Here is a 21,780-nt window from a genome sequence, read left to right on the forward strand (position 1 = left end):
CTAATAGGATGCTAAGTCTTCTGGAGTTTCCCCAATATTTCTCACAGCCTTCTCCTTTTTTCCATTCACAATGATAGCATTAGTTCCCCAAGTGTCTATTCCTGGCTCCAAATTCTCCCTTTTACATAGCATCCTCCACACAGTTGTCAACTTGATATTCCTAAAACATTTTTCTGACTTTCATTCTCCTTTCCAAAAATTCTTCAGTGGCTCCTTATCACCCCAGAATAAAATACAAAATAGTCAGGCTTCCTTTTAAAACACCGTATATGACTGCCACTTACTTTTCCAGTCTCATTTCACATTCTTCATTATTATGCATTCCATTGAAAATGATCTTCACTCTTCCCAATTGTATATTGCATTCCTAGGTAGTTTCCCATGCTTGGAATGTTTTCTCTCTACCTCTTAGTATCTCTAATTTTCTTCAATACCCATAGGTCAAGAGGTATCTTTCATAAAAAAACCTTTCCTATCTACCTAAACATTACACTCCCTAATCCACCCAATTGCTGGTGTTCTCCCTTGAAATTACTTTATATATATTATTTGTATTTTCTTATGAGCATATGCTTTTCTCTTAACCCCCAAAAGAATATAAATTCCTTCAGGATAAGTACTATTCAATATTCTCTTTGTCTCCTCAGCACTTAGTCCAGTACTTTACAAACAGTAAATACTTAATGAATGATTGTTGAACTGAATTGAATCAAAATAATTTTAATAATTTTAAAATGTTACATGTTGATAATATCAGAATGTTAAAGCAAGTCAAGGTGTATAACAATAGTTTTTTTTCAATTATGGGAAAAAAATTAAACATCCATTCGTGCAAATTTCCATGCAATTTTAGGAACCACACAGGCAATTATAGTTAGACACCCTAAAGATTGTACCAATAAACCTGAATTTGTTCAATTGCATTCATTATTTCTGATGGGGGCTCAGAATCATAATTTTCTTATACAAAGGACAACACATGTATGAAAAAAATTTAGAGCTCTTCGTGCATTTTTTTTTAAAAAAGAACTAAAATTTAAAAATAAAACACCAAATGAAGGGCTATTTTAGCTATCACAAACTAACAAAAATGGCCTTTTTCTAAGCCCCCTCTATCCCCTTTTTTTTGTAGGGCTTATGTTTTCAAAGCCCTTTTAGAGGTTTTAAATACATCGTTCCCATTTTCTTTAATAAGAATCATATGGTCAAGACCCAAACAACACTTTGCAAACACACCCTCAAGAGAACTGTGAGTTTGTGCATGTGTAAAACACCAAGCAGTTAAATTCTTTCATGCTGCAAACATGACAAAACATAAAAGCTGATTCTAAGGATGAAAAATAACATGAAAGGCAAGACTGGGCCCATTTTAATTATCTTGAAGAGATCAGTGACATGAAATATTAGAGGATGTTATTAATGTGTCCTACTTTTCGAAATTAAATATATTCCCTATATATAAACATGGTTTTTAAAGTAACTTTTTATTCTATTAAAGAACATGATCGTCATCACTAAAATATGCCCATGGTGTAGGGGGAAAGTACAATGGGCTACAAGTCAGAAATCAGGCAGGCAGAAAACAGTGCCTACTGTGTGCCAGGTTCTATGCTAATACTGTATATATCCTTGTGGCACTTGCCTGCTTTTATAATGGCACTTTAAATGAAGGTGAAATAAGAAATAAAATACCTTAGAATTTTATCTGATCAGAAGAGTAACCATAAACTTTTAAGGTTTGTAACTGAAAAATAAAAACCAAATAACTCCATTACAGAAAGCCATGTCATGATATGGTGTCAGAAAGCAACAAATCATGGGAAAAGGAACAGGTTCAAATGGTCTATTCAATAAGGAGCACCCTGCCTTGACTAGGGCACAAAGCAAAACAGATAAAAGTTTGAAGTACCACACAAGGCCCTCATCTCTTCTTTCAAATTTTCCTTCTTCTCCCAGCTTTGAAAATATTAAACCATTAAGCTTATTCAACTAGAATTTGATAGAAAGTGTTTCCAAATGTTAGTTGACATTCAATCATTTCATTAGCTAATTTTTAAATGAACCAAATGAAGAATGCTCCAAACACACATTAACAAGACAAAGCCTGATGGTTACCTAACACTTTGTCATGACAACCTGTCATTTTCACACACAAGCCAAGCAGAAAAAAGAAAAACGAATAACCCTTAACTATGGTCTCCAAGTATCATGGAAATGACAACTACTTTCAATGAAAACTTGTTCACTGCCTGTCATCTATTTCTGAGTGGTAAGCTGTTAGGAAACAGGGAAGCTCATTTTCTCACGCACAGGGACAAGCTCAAGGATGCTGCTGTCACTGAATGTGTTCATTAAAGATGAATCTGGCATCAATAGAGAGGACAGATACTAAGAAAGCAAAGCTACTTATCTTTAAGTTTTGAAGTTTCTGAATTCACTCATAGAGACAGTCACTCGATGACCACTGAAAAAGTGTGTTTGAATGTGCACATTTTTTTCCCCATAAGGAAAACTGTGAACTATACATCTTCCTTTTAGGACAGCCTCTGGAGAAAGACAGTCAGGATCCACTCCTGGCAGTAAAATCACATAATCATCCACTGACAGATGATAAGTGACAGCAATCACAAGTTTGGCTTTTTTTCAGGTAGATGAAGTTTCTCCAAATGAGATTTCCACTATCTCTTCAAACAATGCCATTTCAAGGATTTGTTCTTATTTAGTAATGTAAGGTCAGTGGCAAATACCCATAAGCACAATGAATTTTACCCATGATGGTTTTCATAACTGGTGATTCTCTGTGGCCAATAAAATCTTTACAATTTCAGGCTGAATATCTCATTTCTGGGATCAGGTTGAGCAATGAGTATCTACTTACTTCCAAAATTCATGTTAATTTAATTGTTCATCTTTATGAGACTAAGGGTAAGGATCATTTTTGTCCCTGTTACTTTGAATTTATGTTTCTTTACTTGTGAGTTGCAAAAAAGGATTTATTCAGCAAACACTTATTGAGAGAATACAACGTACAGCCTACTTCATGCAGCACTGAAGGAGTACAAAATTTAGGTAGGATAAAATCTGATCCTGAAGTTTCAATTTCAGGAAAGTTTACAATTTCAGGGAGTTTACAATCTATTAAGGAGCTGTTGTGCATACATAAGTAATGATCATATATTATAAACTATGGTAAACGTATTAGATGGTAATAAAATGATTAAATTACCAAAGGTAAAACTGTGGCTGACAAGGATAATAAAGGGAGAATCCCATGGAAGAGATGACATTTGAGCTCTACTTTAAAGGATGGGTAGGGATAAATTGCTAATAAAATTTATAACTGGCTGAATACCTAGGAAAAAAGGAGGGAGAAGTTAACTCTAAAGCTTCAAACAAATAGTGATATAAGAAGGTAAGATTAAGGGGAAAGATAATAAGAAAGAAAGGAAGGATGGAAGAAAGGGAGATATATAGGTAGCAAAGAAAGAAAAAAGAAGGAAAGGGAAGAATAAAAAAAGGGAAAATGGGGACGAAAAAGAAAAAGGAAGAATAGGGAAGGAGTAAATATTTTAAAATAAATAAAGAAATATAAGCAATAAGTGAAATTATATGATGTATAATAAATAAATAATAAAACAATTGAAAATACAAAGAATAAAAAAAGCAAAAGAAATCCAGAAGAGAAAACAAGCAAGTAAATTTTGTGCATGATTTAATATATATTCTTCTTAAAAACAAACCACAAGAGTTTATGGTTTCATGTATAATTTTCTTTTTATAATTTTGGTATATTGAAGTTTTTATGTTTTTTTCCAACATAAAAAAGAAAAAGTACTTGATAATTGGAGCAAAGTTAATCTGGCATATTATGCATTCCCTCAAACATTCAACAAACAGCTATTAAAGACTTATTATGTACAAGGTATTATGCTAAACACTGGGAAGATACAAGTTAATGCCAAACATCAAAGACTTGGTAATTTATATGGAGAGATAAAACATGTATAAAAGTATTAATGATACAAACTAGAATGCTAAGTTAATAGAGTTGCACACAACATGCTATCAAAGTTTAAAGGGAAAGGTCACTTTTAACTTGAAGAAAGAGTTCCTGGAAGAGGTAACACTTATATGAGCCTTGAAAGATGCCTCAGAATTCCAACACAAAAGACAGCATTCCAGATGTGAGGAACAATTCGATAATAGGTTTAGGGGCAGGAAAGTACAAGGTGAATACATTAGCTTGCTGAGACAAGGATAGCAGTCATGAGGCAATGTAGTATGAGATTAGACTGAAAAGGTAGCTTGAAGATGATGTGGAAGCTCTTGATTAGCAAGGTATTCTGATTTAGCACAGTGAAATTATGAATCCATTGAATATTTGTGAACAGTAAAATGATGTGATCATGGCTGGACATCAGAAAGATGGGGGAAAGGAGACCAGTTAGCAGGTAATAAGAACTGAATAAGAACAGTGGTGACTGGAATATTAATTTTAATGGGAAGAGAAGCAAGAGATGATATAGAAAGAGATATGACAGGATTTGATGACTTACTGGGAGCAAGGACAAAGGAAAAATCATAGTTAAAAGATAACTGAAATTGCTCACCTAGATGATGATGCTGCCAAAAGAAATAAGATCATTAGGAAAAGAAAAGATTTGAGAGAAAAGATGATTAGATTAGTTCACTTTTAGATACCATGAGCTTCAAGTACCCATAAGACAAGGAGGTATCAGGAGAAACTTTGAAGATTGCTTATGCTGCATGATAACTATCAACAGAAGTTAAAACCGCAGTGGATTCAGGATCTCACTGATATTGGCATTGTCCTACCAATGTAAATCACAACCCATCTACATTTTCTCAACCTGCACAGATATCAATGGTATTGTTCTGTACATTCTCCTTAGAAGATCCATTTAAATAACCACAGGTCTTTGCTTAGAGCTTTAAATAGTGATTGAAAGCCACTGCAAAGATAGCAGTACATCACTCTGTTCTCTCTTTTTCTTGCTACATGACTCTCCCATCTCTTTTTCCTAATCATATAGTTTCTGGACAGTGTCTTTTATCTCACTGCTTATGCCCAAGTCATTGCTGCTAATGTATTGCAATTTACTGACACCCACAATGAATCTTTTATTACCTTTAGGTCACCTACAATTTTTATTTTTCAGAGATCACATCATTCTATGATTCACAGTTATATATCATCTCTGTGAGAATACTGATAATGAAAAAGTTTGGGCATTATAAAACAACTTGTGATCATTGAAAGCACTGCACAATTTCCCAAACCTACCTCTCTCCTTCTCTGGTCAAGTTTGGACCTTTTTGATTCTGCAGTGCCTGTTCAGAATGTACTGCTGGATTAACTCAATGGGCTATCCGGAAAACCTGGCAATAGTCTTCTTCCCGCCCCCCCCCCCCCCCCCCGAGGCAATTAGGGGGGAAGCTAGTAAGTATTAAGTGTCTGAGGCTAGATTTGAACTCAGGTCCTCCTGACTTCAGGGCTGGTTCTCTACCCACTGTCCCACCTACCTGCCCCTCAGCAATATATTCTTTTTTTTTCCAGGCAATATATTCTTAATCTATTTTTTTCCTCTATGGATTGATAGGCTGATCTCTTGGGAGAAGCTTAAACTCTGATATCACTAAAAGAACATACCTATAATACTCTCAAGTATTCATTCTGGGGGAATCACACACACAGAGTTAAAACTCCATGAAAGCTGGAGCTGTTTTTTAATATATCTTTTGTGTCTCCAGTATCCTCTTATATAGATACTTATAAATCCTCATTGATTATTAATTTATGTAATCAGCACAATGCTATCTACAAAAAAAAAAAAAAAAAAAACTAGAGAACTTCATTATCTAGGGGAAATTCCTATTTCATTTGGTATTGATTTTAACCTTCATTCTAACTAGTTGGTGATCTGACTACAGAGAGCACTGATTCTGAAATTTCTCCATATAGGTAACAAGTTGTTTCCTATCTCATAACGCAATTTCATTTTTTGTGATATTTCTTGTTGCTTTCCATATCTAATGACTTCTGGTGCTCTTCTTGAAGAATTGATTTATGATACATAAAATGAAGGAAATGACTAACCTATAGACAGGCTTTGGATTTTTTGTGGAGTTGAATTAAATATGCTTTCTTATATTTATATTCTTTATATATATAATCCACCATCAATGTAATTAATGAATCATACTAGATTGCAAACTGTGAGAGCAGAGACAATATCTGCAATTCAGTTCAACTTTCTTTCTTGTGTTTTCTACTGTGTCTTGTATATCTTTCATATAGTAAGACAATACATTAAATGAAAAAAATGAATTAATCATTCAATTTGTATTAAAGATAAAAAATCACAAAACATGGGAAAGAAACTCTTATTCTTGAGAACTTTAAAATATTTAGGCTGACAACACAAAGCAGAAAAAAAACAGATTTACTGGTTACTCAATTTAATTCAATTAACTTCATGTTTAATAAATTATAGATTTTTTTCATATTTGCATACATATATATGTACTTTTGGTAATCCTCACCAAGGGAAAAATATCCAATACTACCCTGAATGCCTAGTTCAATATTTAATGTAAATTAAAATATAAGAAAATCTCCCTCTGGAGATGTGTACGATTTCATTTGTCAAATCAAATACAAAAGATAAAATCTTAAAACCAACAGTGATCATATTTCAAGCGGATGTTGTGAACTGTTTTAATTTCCACTGAAAAGTAGTAGGACTTTTCATATTATTGATGAATATTTGTCAATATTACGATACAATAGGGGTTACGGTAGAATTCTATAAGTTATTATGAGATTTAATTCTCAAGTTCCTTTAGTCTAATTTAATTGAATTTAAAAGAAGCAAGGAATTTGTGGAGCAAATAAAGAACAAGATTTCAAGCAAGATTTGGTTAATGAAGAATAAGAAAGAGAGAGCACTCAGAGGAGACCTAGTTTCATAAAATAAGAAAACAGATCATGAAATGTTGAGATGGAAGTATCTTGAAAGTACAATGAATAATTTGAACATGCTTCTAAGGAATCCACTAAAGGGATTTTAGAAGTGATATTATACAGTCATAGCAACATTCCATACTTTTTTTGTCTTGGTGACAAAATCAACTCCTATTAGGTATAATTATCATTTCAGAGGATATGACTCCCAGATCTGGATATATTCTCCTGAACTCCAGAACCATATCACCAATTACTCTTGGACAGTTCTATCTGCATATTCTGTGGACAGCTCAAACTCATATCTAAAACATGACTTGTTATCTTTTCTTCTGAAACTCGCCTTATTCCTACTGTCCCTAATTCTCTTCAGAGTATCACAAGACTTGCAGTAGTCACCCTAGTTCAGAACATAAAAATCATCTTCAAATATCTTTATTTCACACAAACAGTTGCCAGGTCTTGTTGATTCTTCCTGCACAATATGTCACGGCCATATCTTTCTCTCCACACATGTAGCCACCATCCTAATTCAGATCCTCATCATCCCTTGCCTAAACTATTGTAGTGACCTCCCCATTAGTCTTGCTATATCAAGTCTTTCTCTTGTCTGACATCCTCCCCATAGCAGCCAAATTGATATTCCTAAATCAAAGGCCTGGCCAAGTCATTTTCCTGCTCAAAGAGATCCAGTGTTTCCCTGTCATCTCTAAAATCAAATATAACTCTGTCTAACTTTAAAAGTCTTTCATAACCTGGCTCCAACCAAGCTTTCCAGATTTAGTATATTATATCTCTTCCTGAATGCTATATTCTAGCTGGACACTTGCTGTCTCCCACATATGATATTCAACGTCTAATCTTTGCAAACTGAGAATCCATGTCTGGAAACCATGATGTACCTTGTGGAATTCCTAGTTTCCTTTAAAGTCCAGTCCAAGGACTACCTATTACAGAAATCCTACCTAATATCCTCACTCATTCTAGAAATGAGTACACAGCTATCTTTTATATATTATATACTTCTTTTCTGATTATATATGTGCATATTTATGCATACAAGCACATATACATGTATATACACATATGTACGCATGTATACACATGTTTGCTGAATGTCGAATTAATATAGATGTATAAGTAGTTAAATGGCATATTTGCTCATAATTTAAATTAGGAATTAATATAGAATATATTTTTCTGACATAGAATAGAAAAATATCTTAGGCCAGTAGATCACAGACAGAAGAAGACAAGAAAAGATAACCTTTAATACTCACATATTTGTTTTTTGCTCTAGGCAGTTAATCTTATAAAGCATTTACAGATTCTCCAATCTCTGTCACAGCTTTTTTTTTTTTAAACAGTTAGAGAAATGTAATGATTAGGACTCCATAAAAAAGGAAAGATGAATTGGTCTCAATGGAAAAATCTTCCTTAAAAAATTAAAGTTCTTCTTGACACTGTGGTTTCTTATTGTTTTCAAGAGACATAATAAAGAGCGGAGTAAAGCTCAGTCATAAGCTTCTGACTCACTACACTGAAGCCCCAGAGAGTTTCATGAGCTGATTACTAACTAGAGATGGAGCATGGTTCTATCACTGGAATCTGAAGCTGAAGAAGAGACATAAATGGACACATAGATTTTCCAAATAAGGAGCTTCCCCCAACCCCTCTCACTCCAACAATTTAGGCACATGTTGCAAACGAAATGTGCCAGATGATGCCTGTAATACAGGCAAATTTCATATTAACTTCCTTGGGGAAACCAAGAAGAGATCATCCAAGAAAATAACATAGGTAACACCTGTAATACCACTCTCATTTCCACACCAGCATACAAGTGAGTAGCATTGTCCAATAAGTTTAAGAAACTTTTTCCAAGAAGACTGGCATTTACATCTTTATTTTAGTTAAGTCTGCATATTCAGATTTTAAAATTGAACATTTGTCTACCTGAAGAAAGATCATAACCTTTAAAGAGATTTTGCATTACAAGAAGAGACAAGTTCTGTGATTTCACTGGTAGAGGGCATTCCCAAGTGAAAAAATTCTTTCTACCAATAAAGCACAGCATCTTCATTATACTTTATGTTTTTAAAGAGTTACCCCAAATACCAGGAGGGCAGCTAAGTGGCCCACTGGTTAGAGTGATTGGTTGGGAACTATGTACTAGAAAATAAAATATGTTTATTAATTGATTGATTAGGCATTGACAAGTAACAGGAACTATTTCTAGAACATATATTGAGGCCAGATGATAGGCTAAAGATGGATATGGACCCAAAAGTCTACATTGAAACTCAAATGGGGCAACCATTAGTATTCAAGGATCAAAAACGTTATTTTTTTGTTAGTGCACATACACTGCAAATTAAAGAAACCACATGAGTTAAGGACTTCAGTTATGTGGATGGAGCTTTGTCAAAAAGTTCCATAAAGGTATTTAAATTTATAAAGCCTTTTTTTAATCCAAAAGGAGAAATATTCCCATTTGAAAATGTAATAAATGGTTATATATGCAAGACATTTTAAGAAAAATTTTATTGAATAAAATTCTCCAATAAAATCTAAGAAAGAGTGAATCCTTACAAATTGCCTTTTAGTAGGCTAGCTTCTGATAAATAGAGAAGTGCTTTAGTCTAGAAATGTCCATCTTTTTATTGTTGTTGTTAAAGAGATCCTGTTGTTACTGAAATCTGCCATGAACGTTTTCCCAAAATATAAACACATTATTCCATGAAATAGACAATTCTTTATACTGTTCTAATTATCCCCTCAGAACTTTGTTTCTATTTCAGTAAGAAAATTAATAGAATGTCCTAGATACTTTACATTGTACTTTATTAAAGCTTATTATATATACATTAATAGTGCCAGTTGGGCAAATATTTAATAAAATCCCCCTCCCTTTCAGTTCTCTTATTATATATGTTAAATTAACTAAGTTACACTATTTTTTAAAAGTTATCTACATTTTCCTTCCTTTCAATTCAAGCCACCTTAGTAAAATCCTTAAAAAAAACCCAACATAGCCTTAAACTTAAGCAAAATTATATACACATAATTACTGACAATAAAAACCCAACTTCTTTCTTTCTCCTCTATAAAATCCTTGACCATACATACAGCTGTCTTAGCTAAGAAACCAGTTTTACACTGTTAGGATTGTTTTAAGAGGAAAAGCTAATCAAAATGCTAGCTGCATAAAAAATGTGCTATAGAAATCATTTTCATCATCATGACAACTTATTATAGTTATCCATTCCAAAGGCTAAGTAAAATTTTTATTTTGCAGCAAATTTCAGTATTTTTAAACACAATGATCACCACCTTGACACAGTAGGCAGAATTCTGGAGAAAGGCAGACTTGTATTAAAATACTCAGGTAATCTGTGTATGCATAGACATAGAAGAAAAAGTAAAGGATCCTTCCAGTGTGAGTGATAGGGCTAAAATAAGGTATGGAAGCAGAGATATCCTTGAAAAAAAAAACCTATTTATTATTAGCATCATATGACTTAAAACAAAGGTGTCTTATGTTGGATTGATGATAAAAGGTATGAGAGCACTGCCTTTTAGCTATGGACTAATGAGAAGAAAAAGGAAGAGAGAATAGTTGGGAAGGAAGTAATTGGTACACATTCTCAAAAACCTCCAAATTCTACTTGACCTATAGATGACAAAGAGTAGGAAGGCACACACATACACACAACACACACACACACACACACACACACACACACACACACACCTGAACAGAATAGCACTAAAAACAGCTGAGAAAGTAACACTGCCCAAAATGAAAGATTCTGAAGAATCATTGGTCACATGAGGTGACAGAGAACTAACTCTTGGGACACTTTGAGACAAAATATGTTATATAAAAACTGATACTGCCAGGGACAGAATTTCAGCAAAGCTCGCCTTTGGGGATGTCCCACAACAAGGATTTCTTGTCATTATTGTTTTCAGTCTGGATTGGAAACCAAAAAGAATGTTCAACTGAAACCACAATCCAAATGATTTATTCCACAAATTAAACTCAGCAGCCTCCATAAAAGACTTCCTCCAAATGCCTTGTCTTGGGTGGGGAGGTAACCCTCAAACACCATGCCTGCAAATACTAAGCTCTAATAGGTAGTACAAAGCTGAAAGGTTCTTAAGTTCTGACATGGGCAAAAACTGTTATGGGGGAAACCAGTCTTACTAAATGATGAGAGATTCATCACCAAAAAATAGATTACTAAGAGAAAAATGTGGAGCACCATAATAACTGAGGAATCTCTATTAAGAAAAGGATTGTGATATGGATTCATAGAAGTATCCATATTAATGAAATCACAGGCCTTTTGAAATAATAACATAGTTTGGTATGAAAATTCAACTGTTGCTGCTGTTGTTCAGTTATGATCAACTATTCATGACCCCATTTAGGGTTTCATTGGCAGATATTGGAGTGTTTTGCCATTCCCTTCATCTAGATAATGAACTAAGGCAAGCAGGGTAACACAGTTGGTATCTGAAGCTAAATTTGAACTCAGATCCTCCTGTATCAAGAGCTGGCACCATATCCAATATCCAATACACCATTTAGCTACCCCAAAATTAAATTTGAGAGCCTTTTATGGGTGGTTGATGAATGGATGCTGGTGCTGTTAAGCATGGTAAAGTCTTACATGAAAATTACTTCCTAAAGGTTATTTTGACTAATTGAAGGAAAATTCCATTTTCCCCATCACATTGAGTGGCTAACTTATGGGAGCTTACTGACAAATGTGACACTGTATGAGCCTCAATCTGAAACATTAATAAATCTGCATCATTGAGATCTGTAATCCAATGGAAGCAGTATGCTATAGTGCAATGGAGTGAAGAAGATCCAGCTTCCAATCCTACCTTTAAGCACTTATTAGTTACCTCTGGGCAAGTCACTTAATTTTTGTGTTACAGTTTCCTCATCTGTAAAATTAAGAGGTTAAATTTAATAATCTTCTACTGGCTCTAAATTTATAAGCCATTGGAATATTAGAGCTGATTATGTCTCAAAATGCAATTGCCTAAAGCATCCACATAAAAGATATCGTAGTCTTTCTTTTCTTCTTTTTTTTTTTTTTGAGGAAGGTGTTTGAATTAAAAAGAGTCAAACACTTCGAGGAGGGAGAAGGCTGAACTCTTCATTAAAATGTAATTATGAAATATTTAACAAAATAAACATAAATGTAATAGAAAATAGAAAATGTTAACATGTAGTTTTCTAAATCAACATGTGCCCAGGGATCCTTATATATGGTTAGAGGACGTTGTTTCTATTTGTTTGACATCACTGCTGCAAAAAATTATCTCAATTCTGCACTTGCCCTGCATACATAGTATATATATATATATATACTATATATATTTTTTTTTCAGGTCTACAAAGCACTTTTCTCATAATACTCCTTCAGGTAAGTAGTCCAAGAATTAGTTCATTCTTTCTACCAGAATATACTAAGTGGTTTTTATTTATTTGGCATATGTCCCAATTGACTTCAGTATGCTTACAAAAATTTTAAGCTTCTCATTTTTTAAACTGACAAATAAAACCAGATTGTTCATGACACTCAAAGTCTCTAGCAATGTTAAATGAAAACAGAGACACAGCATTCATGTAGTATTTGCATAGGCCTCGTATAACTGAATAATATGATTTTCCTGAAGACTAGGACATTTTTTGGCATGAGAGCTTTCACTCCTTCTATGGGTCATACAAAAATAAAACAAGTGGTAAAATGAAAATTTTCAAAATGAAATATTCTCTTTCTTCTTATGGTAAGAATAAAATCGTATACTTAGAATTATAACAGACCTTAATAGCCAGCCCTCTTAGTTTGCCACTGTAAAAACTAAATGTTGGAGAAGGAAAGCAATTTTTTACTACCATAGAAGTGGTAAATTGTAAAGATGGATTTGAACCTAGGCTCTTTGGCACTAAATGCATCATTCTTGTCTTTGTATCATTTTGTCTCCCAAGGGTAAAGTGAACATTTATAGAGCACTTTTTCAAAAGCGTTTTACAATATTCTCTTATTTAAACATTAAAATAGCTCTATATGTGAATACCACAGAAATCATTACTCTGATTTTACAAGAGAGGATACTGAAATACAAGGACATTAAGTAACCATTCATGGTTGACTAATTTGAACGTCTAGGAAGCAAAATTCAAACTCTGGTCTCTCCTGAGGTGCTACAATGGATGGATCACTAAACATGGAATCAGAAAAACCTGGAATTTAAATCTTGATTCAGGCACTTATAAACTGGGGCAGTCTATCTCAGTTTCTCTATCTGTAAAATGGAGATAATAATTAACATTAACCAACTAGGGAAAAAAAGTGGTTATATTTATTTGTAAAGTACTTTGAAAATCTTAAAGTGTTATAGCTTCATCTCAATCAGTACAAGAAAATAGTAGAACAAGAGCATTCAGTCGTTAAACTAATAAATCTAAATTCAATAATTATGTCTCCTAGAAGATTAAGAAACTGGGATGTCACAACTACATGTGAATAAAGTAAGTTACCTTAAAAAAGTTTAGTAAAACATTTGAATTTCAAATACAGTACATGTCTGGCAAAATAAAGAAACTTTATTTATACACAAGAATGATGATGGATTGTTTTGTTTCTTTTTTTTTTAACACAGTCAACCTAGAGGAGCAATGGTGGTGTGAAATCACCAATAATATATGCAACACATGTATAATCTATATCAGATTGCTTGCTTTTAGGGAGAAGATAAAAGGGAAGGAGAAAAAACTTTAAATTCAAAATCTTATAAAAATGAATGTTGAAAACTATCTTTGCATGTATGTAGAAAAAATTAAATACTGTTTACAAAAAAATAATAATATTTGCAGTTCCCACCCATCTGATTGGTGAGTGGGCTTTCCATTCAAGAGGTAACAATGTAGGAGTTTTGGGTGTTTTTTTTTTTTTAAACTGTGGCTTCTTTATTACTTGGGGTTTCTATGTAGCCTAGTGACATTTAAGCAATCTGAATTATATTAGTGCAATCCAAAATTACTAAAAAGTATAATAGGTTCTCACTAGAAAGCACAATAAAAATCTGGTGCTTGAGTGAAAACATGTTTTCAATGATACAACACAATGATAAACAAGAGATTCCAAAACTAAAGGGTAGTTAGATTTACTAACTATAGAGTCAATAAATTTTTTGTGAAGGTCCAAGCTTAAAGAGATTCTTCATATACATCAATTAAAAAATTGTAGGAGCTTCAATTTTTTTATCTACACAAGGAATTATTAAAGAGTGTCATGTGATTTCTAACTGGCTAAAAGAATGTACTTTCCCAAGGAAAGTTCATCATTATTTTATTTAAAGCTTGATATTTTTGGGGCTATTTTTAATCTTAACATTTTGATGCCAAAATTGGTTCTAAGCAGCTGATGTTTAGCTGCTGGAAAATTGATGTTCTTTCACATATCATCTGGCACATTGGTTTGAGAACATTTTGACTTTCCAGTTAATCAGATGCCTCAGTGGCTGTGAATTGCATTCAGTCTGGCCTAAGTACCGAATGCTGACCAAATAATTTGACTGGAACAACAAGGTCTTCAGATAACCTAATTTCCACTCTCAAAATCACAGTTTAGCAAAAACTATCTTCAAGGATAATTTGAGATTCTAAAAAAAGAGACACTGTTACCTCAGCAAGTAAATTGAATGGAAACAATAAGAACCTTATAGAATGAGCCCATTCTTTAATTAATATACTAACATAAGACATTGAGCCGAACATCAGCTCACTTCTCAGTATCAGAGGTGTAACAGTTTGCACTGACCAAGAGCTGCCCATATCAGTAACATGTAACTGGTAAGAGCTCCTTTGTCACTAAGTAGAGTCCCAGAGCCCCTGTAGCCATTTAAATCAGACTCTGGCAGAATGATAAAATAATGGTTAACAGGGTCATTAAAAGAGCTAAACCATCTGACCATCACTGGGGCAACTCCTTTGAAATTTTAATACAAACAGAAATGTTAACTTACCTGAAATGGACCACTGGTGCCCATGCAAATTGCTTTGGTACCCTGGGAAACACAGATGGTTAGATAGGCCTAACTACCTTGAGAATGGCTCTTTTTTTCTTTCTACTTCTAATTTACTTCTTCCCAGGATTAGACTACCCCAGAGGGCATTCAGGAATTTATCCAGGCACCTGAACTTTTGGGATACTTGTCAGGAGAGCAGGAATAGCCTATTAAAAAGTTCAACCTCTCCCAACATCTCATTCCCTTCCATTTCTCTCCCAGTAACATAACCCCTCATAGAAAATCTAGCCAATAACCTTCTATTTTAGAAAAGTTCCTCACTTACTGCTAACCCAATATAGTCTAACCTTGCTTTACTTTTCTCAGGATGTCACACAACACCTTATTCAGATTTAAGAATAAGCCACATATCAGGCTTCAACTTAGTCTTTACTGTAGCTTTGATTTTGTCTATAAATGTTATGATGATCAGAGATTTAACATTCTATGCCAAATCCATGTTTCCCAAACAGGTAAAATATTTTTCTCCTTTAGTTAAGTTCCCAATTTTTAGAGCCTTTATTATATTTGTTTGATTTCAAAAAGTTACATTGTGTAAGAAATCCCACAGTTGAAGCTAACCTACTAATATAGCTGTTTAGAAACTGATTTAAATTCTGGGGAAAAGGTTACATTGTGTCTAAAGCAATAAAATGCCAAGGTTTAAGCTAATCCACTAATACAGCAGTTTAGAAACTGATTTAAATCCTGGGAAAACTTCAGATTGAAAAGATCTTACGATTTGCTTTTTAAAGATATCCTAAGAAAATATTGTTTATTAATTATTTCAGATTTAGAGGGCCCAGAGAGTATACAATCCAAGCCCCTCATTTTATGACTGAAGCAACTGAGGTCTAGGAGTTATGTGACTTGCCCAAAATGACAAGACTGACTTAAGCAAATGACAAATTATTATTTCTTCAATGATACTAGAGTACTAAACTAAAAATATAAAGTGATAATGCAAATAAGTTGGAAATGATAAACAATACAAGCAACAATAAACAACTGAGTTGTATTTAGCTTATTCTTAAGTTTCAATAAGATGTATAATGACATCTTAAGAAAAAACAGAGCAAGGTTAGAATGCTTTGGCTTAGCAGTAAATGAGGAATTTTTTCTAAAATAAAAGTCTATTGGATAGATTTTCTATAAGGGGTTATTTTACTGAGTGAGAGTGGGAAGAAATTAAACGTTGGGAAAAGCTGCGTTTACAATTGATTATTCTTGCTTAATACTTGAAATATTTTTAATACCTTAAATACTGTTTAATTCTTTAAACAAAAATCCCTCATATCATATTTTTTTTTAATTCAGTAACTTCTACCACTTATCATTTCCATATATTGTGACATTTTCCCAGCAAATCCTTTAGTTTTCCTTGGAGTTGCCAATCTATTTTCTTCTAAAGCAACATTTCTGCTTTAAGCCATTTGTAATTTTATTTTAGCCAACAAAATTTGGTTATAACTCTCCTTCACTATCTTGGGACTTTTCAGTCTATTGATGTCTTGACATCATAAATGTAGTCACTGTCAATCTTAAATACTTGTGGACCATGAAAATATGTGAAAACTTGATAGTTCTTTATTCCCCTTCTTGTTAAAAAAAAAAAAAAAAAAAAAAAAAAAAAAAAAAAAAAAAACAGCTTTCATTAAATACAGATTCCCAAGCATATGATTTGACTGTCTTAGGATTCGGAACTAGTAGGAATATTAGAACCAAAGTTCTCATTTTACAGCACAGGGAATTGAGGCTCCAAGTGGTGAAGATTTACTCAAGGTCACAGAGAGGGGAAATAGCAGAATATGCTATAGATAAAGTGCTAAGACAAATGTTATGACTTAGCAATTATATATATATATATGTATATACATACATACATACATATATATATATTCTTTTTACCACTTTTATCAATAAAGTATTTTATGGATGCCAATTGTCATCTGGGCTTTCTTCCACTTGAAAAGAGGATTGACAATATATCTTCAATGATTAGTAGTCTAGAGACCATAAATCCTAACAATAAATACTCTTTTGCATTAGCTGTGAAAAAATAAACCCAGCTTCTTGATATAAGATTTTAAATTAAAGAACAGTTCAAGGGAAATTATGCTTTCAATGATAAACCTTCTGTTTTCATAACTGATAACTTTTTTAAAAAAATACACAGAAACATGTTGTATGATTCTTCCAAAAAGTCAAAGATTTAACTAAATGGGAGTTAGTTGAAATCTGCCCCATATAGTCTTATTATGAGGGCATAATTATGCAAATATAGTTTATTTAATTTTAAAATAGAGATCTGTATTATTATTTGTTTTATGGTGATCCTTCTCTCTTATTACACAAATGATTAACATACTTTGCAATAAAATAATATAATGTCAAATGCTTTGCACAAATTGTATGAGCATGTACATTAGTGCATTGTGGATGTGTATATAAAATTTCACTTTCAGCCACCCATTGACCTTTTTCTGTTATCAGGTCTTATAGAACAATATTAGTAGTTCTTCAAAGAATAAAATTGGAATGGAGGGAAAGCATCTTCTAAAGTGATCTTCCAGATTCCCAAAAACATGTAAGAGGATTCTTTGGTTAAAACTCAGAATAAGAAGCTTTATTTGACTACCATAATTGAAATCTAGTTATAAAAGTTCTGCTCTTCAGATGTGCCCTGAGATTTCAGGTTGGATTTTAGTTTTGAATCTTATTCAAGTTTCAATGAAATGATCAAGTTATTGTCAGCAAATTCTGGATTAGAATGTCAATTTGGAAAAGCGGACAAAGATTTTATTTAGCCTACTAGAGAAAGTATTTCATAGGTTCTTTATATCTGCCAATCACTGACTATGAGGGTCTATATGAAGAAATAACATTCCTTCTTTTATAGAGTGGTGGTCAGTTAAAAAGTCCAGCAGAATAGTTTATCAAAAGGTACAGGTGTTATATGCTGAACAGAATGTAAAATTCTAAAATCAAAACAAAACAAAAACACATACAAAAAAAAAAAAAACACAAAAAACCCCCCTTAGGTTAACCAGTTACACAAATAAAATGCAAATTATTTCACCATAAGAAACAAATCACTAATATTCTGAAGTTCTTTCCTAAATACACTGTTATAATATGTCAACCTTCCTGGATATGGACAAGTCCCATAATCATGTAAGAAATTATACATATCTCACAGTCCTGTTTGTTAACAGGTTTGAGTCAAAGGAACTTCTGGAATGTGAGCTTCCTGCTTTAAAAGTACCCTGAAGTTTGTTGTGGTTGTTGTTGTTGAAGTTGTTGTTTTATTTTTCCAGGGGAAAAGGCATCTCACATTTTTTCTCTTTGAGTTACACCTTTATCAGTGAATGAGTATAAAGTATAGAAATTGAAGAAGGCATTCCCTGGTTCTCTAGTGGATTTTAATCCCCACAAAATGATAGGTTGAGCCCCAAAGCCCTCATCAAGGATAACTTATCAGAAAACACAACAAGTTGGCAAATGCTCCTCTTGCAGCAAAACTCTGAAACCATGTTGATGGAAAAGGATCATCCAATGGGTGTGAAAGGGGAGGGGTGGGGGGAAAGTAAAGGAAAACATAGGGAAAACTTCTCATCTCCCCTTGATGGGCTTAGCTGCCATCATCTTTAGCAGAGAGGAGTGATCTTACAGCAGGGACAGCATCCAGGGATAAGTCTGTGATACAGACTCACATTCACACTGAACAAGACATGCAGCCGAAACACCTACCCATCCTCCGTTATCCTGGATCCAGTTGTGCAGGTGCCGGTTCAGGTACTCAGTCATCCACAGGGCTATGCTGTCCACCAGAGGCGACATCTCCCGGTTGACGCTCTCCACACACATAACACCACCAAATTCAAAGAAGGCCACAATCCGCCCCCAGTTCACCCCATCCCTGAACAGCTCTTCCACTACTGTGGCAAAGCGTCCCCTAGCAGTAACAGGGGTCAGGTGCAGCTGACCTGACATTTCATCGAAATCTCTTCGATATCTTCGAGAGAAATCATCTCCAGCTTGACGAAGAGTCAGGTGGACCACAGGTGGCACTGGACTGACAGCTGGTCCAGCAGCAACAGTAGCAGCAGCAACAGCAGGAGGAGGAGGCAAAGGTGAGTTTCTAGCAGCAGCAGTAGTAGAAGTGGCCAAGTCCTGGGGTGCAGCAGGCAGAGGTGTATGTCTTGGCTGGTTAGAGAAGATTCCAACAGCAGGGGCAGAAGCAACAACAGGAGGAAGACTTGGAGAGGCTGGTGTCCTCAGATTTCCAGCATCCCACTCGTACCCTCTCTGTGATAGCTTATAATGAATGTATTTCATCACTATTTCCCGGTTATCATATCCTCTTCTTCCAGGGTGAGCCATTATTCCCAAAGGAGAGAGCAGTGAACACCAAGGAGAGCAGCCAAATGGTGACAACACCCACCTCTTATTCCCTCTCCCACCCCACACCTGGCAAAATACAGAACAATAATTATAATCCAGTTATTTTATTGGATGTGCTTTTCATTTCTTGACTTTAGGGAAGTCTTGTCTCTGAATTTGTTCTTCCTGGTGTTTTCCCCTGGTATGAGATGCACAGTATTTAATTATTTTAATTCCTTTTGAATCTTTTTATTTCAATGAGGCACGCTATTTAGGTTATTTTATTCTATTTCCTCGGCGATGCTGAAAGGTTAAAAAAAAAAAAAAAAAACTCATACTGAGTCAAAATCAGGTGCATTTTCTTCTATATACTCTAGGTGAATGTCGTTCCTAACATTTCTGCTACATATTATACAACTTATAAGAATTTGCTAGTCTTGGAATCAAATATAGTCTAATGCACCTTTATGTAAAACCTAAAAGGTCTATTAAAAGTTACATAAAGTAATTTTTCCTCTGCAAAGAACTTACTTGTATTCTAAGTACTGTATGCTCCTCTGTCAAGTTTCCTTTTTGTGAAAACAGAACAAGCTCATAAGGGGGGGAAATCCCACAAATCTTCAGGATTTTCAAGTTCTATTTGCTTTGAAACTTCCAAATCAATCAGGAGTTGGAAAAAATCAGGATTTCCAAATTAATTCCCAGACTTCTGTTCCAGACATCTCCAGAGAAATGTCAAACCCTAGAAACCCCAATCGGAGAATCCAGAAGCAAAAATGAGGGGGGAAAAAGAAAGAAAGAAAAAGGCAGTGGCGGCGGCGGCGGCGGCAGCAGATGAATTACAATTTTCAATCCAGTATTTTGCAGAAGTCCTGTGGTTTTCCCTGTGCAATTTACACACGCACACACGCGCGCGTACAGGCATTGATCTCTATTCCAATAACTGCTTCACGTCTCCATTTAAAAGAGAGGAGAGGAGGAGGGAAAAAAAGATGGAAGAGCAAAAAAAAAAAAATCTCCTTTTGATTAAACTCCGGACAGAAAAGACATTTTCCAAAAAGCTGCTTGGTAAATGAAGGCAGAAAGCGTACACACTCCACCGTGTGCTCCGCGAGAGGAGACCTCGCTGTGTGTGGTGGTGCTGGTGAAGGGGTGGGGGTAAAGCCGTGAGGGGAGGGTTTTATTTTTCCCTCCTTTCCTAAAAAGGATGACTGCTACGAAGTTCTCCCCTCTAAACCCCCTCTTCCGCTGTACCCCACCGGGGCATCCTCCGCTGCCGCACACCCTTTCTCCTCTTCCACCACCTCCACCTCCACCACCAGCACCGGCACCTCCCCCCTCCTCGCCTCCTCCTCCGCGACTCCTCTACCACCTCCACCCCTGTGCAACGAAGTCAGGGCTGGGGTGACTGAGTCGGCTCTGTGCGCCGCCGGCGGGAGGTCCTGGCGGCTAATGCACAGTCACTTGTAACGGCAGCGGCGGCAACGGCGGCAGCAGAGGCAGCAGCAGCAGCGGCAGCGGCAGCAGCAGCGCCACAGGGAGAGTTCAGTGCAGCTGCAGCGGGGCAGACAGAGAGGGATGGAGAGGGGGGGCGGGAGGGCGGGGGTGGAAGGAGAAGAGAACTGGGGGGAAGGAGGCGGGGATATATTCTGGCCTCTTACTTCATTCTCCTCACTAACCAACTGGTTTCCTGTGGGGGCTACGTCACTGTTCATTCAAAAAAAAGAAGAAAGAAACCCTCCTCCTCCTCCGACCCTCCTCCCTCCACTCCTCCAGCTTCCCCTTCCCCAATTAAAGGGACAGCGACGAAACTAGGATCTGAGAGCCCAGCGTCCTTGAGAGAGGGTGGGGTGGAGATGCCAGCCGCGTGTGCATCGAGAGGGGCGGGGCAGGGGGAAGGTGTGGCCGTGTCATATCCACCCCCCCACCCCTGGGGCCATCCCTGTCCCATTCTCTCCCTCCCAATCCCAACCCGGCGCGATGGGTTGAGCTAAAGAAAGGGGCCGAGTCCGAGGGGGAGGGGGAGGGGGCCCGGGGTGGGCGGAAAGCACGCCCGCCCAGGGTTTGCTGATGGGTGGCACGGTTGGGGGGGGGGGGGGTGCCGCCCCCTCGGAGCTGAGTGCAAACCGCCCCCCAGCCTTGCCCAGTCAGGCTCCGACTCTATCTCGTTCCCTTTCGCTGCTGGCGCGCTGGGCCTGGCCCCGGAAGCCCGACGGGTCCATTGAGGACCGGGAAGAGGCGACCGCGCGGACGGCCACGGCCATGAGAACTCCTCTGCTTAGGCAGGGACTGATCCTCCGCGCATTACATAATGGCCT

The 21,780-nt window shown here is 35.8% G+C and overlaps 1 protein-coding gene across 1 annotated transcript in view; it reads right to left on the reverse strand.

Annotated features, from left to right (window-relative positions):
* The window catches only part of BCL2 (BCL2 apoptosis regulator), a 217,935-nt gene extending 196,741 nt beyond the window's left edge, over window positions 1–21,194 (reverse strand). Inside the window, exon 1 of the mRNA XM_031946177.1 lies at window positions 18,830–21,194. Coding sequence (XP_031802037.1) covers window positions 18,830–19,462 — 633 coding nt within the window. The 5' untranslated portion in view covers window positions 19,463–21,194. The remainder of the gene's footprint in view (window positions 1–18,829) is intronic.
* Window positions 21,195–21,780: the final 586 nt, after the last annotated feature.

Source organism: Sarcophilus harrisii, chromosome 1 (genome assembly GCF_902635505.1).
Source record: "Sarcophilus harrisii chromosome 1, mSarHar1.11, whole genome shotgun sequence".
Classification (NCBI taxonomy): domain Eukaryota; kingdom Metazoa; phylum Chordata; class Mammalia; order Dasyuromorphia; family Dasyuridae; genus Sarcophilus; species Sarcophilus harrisii.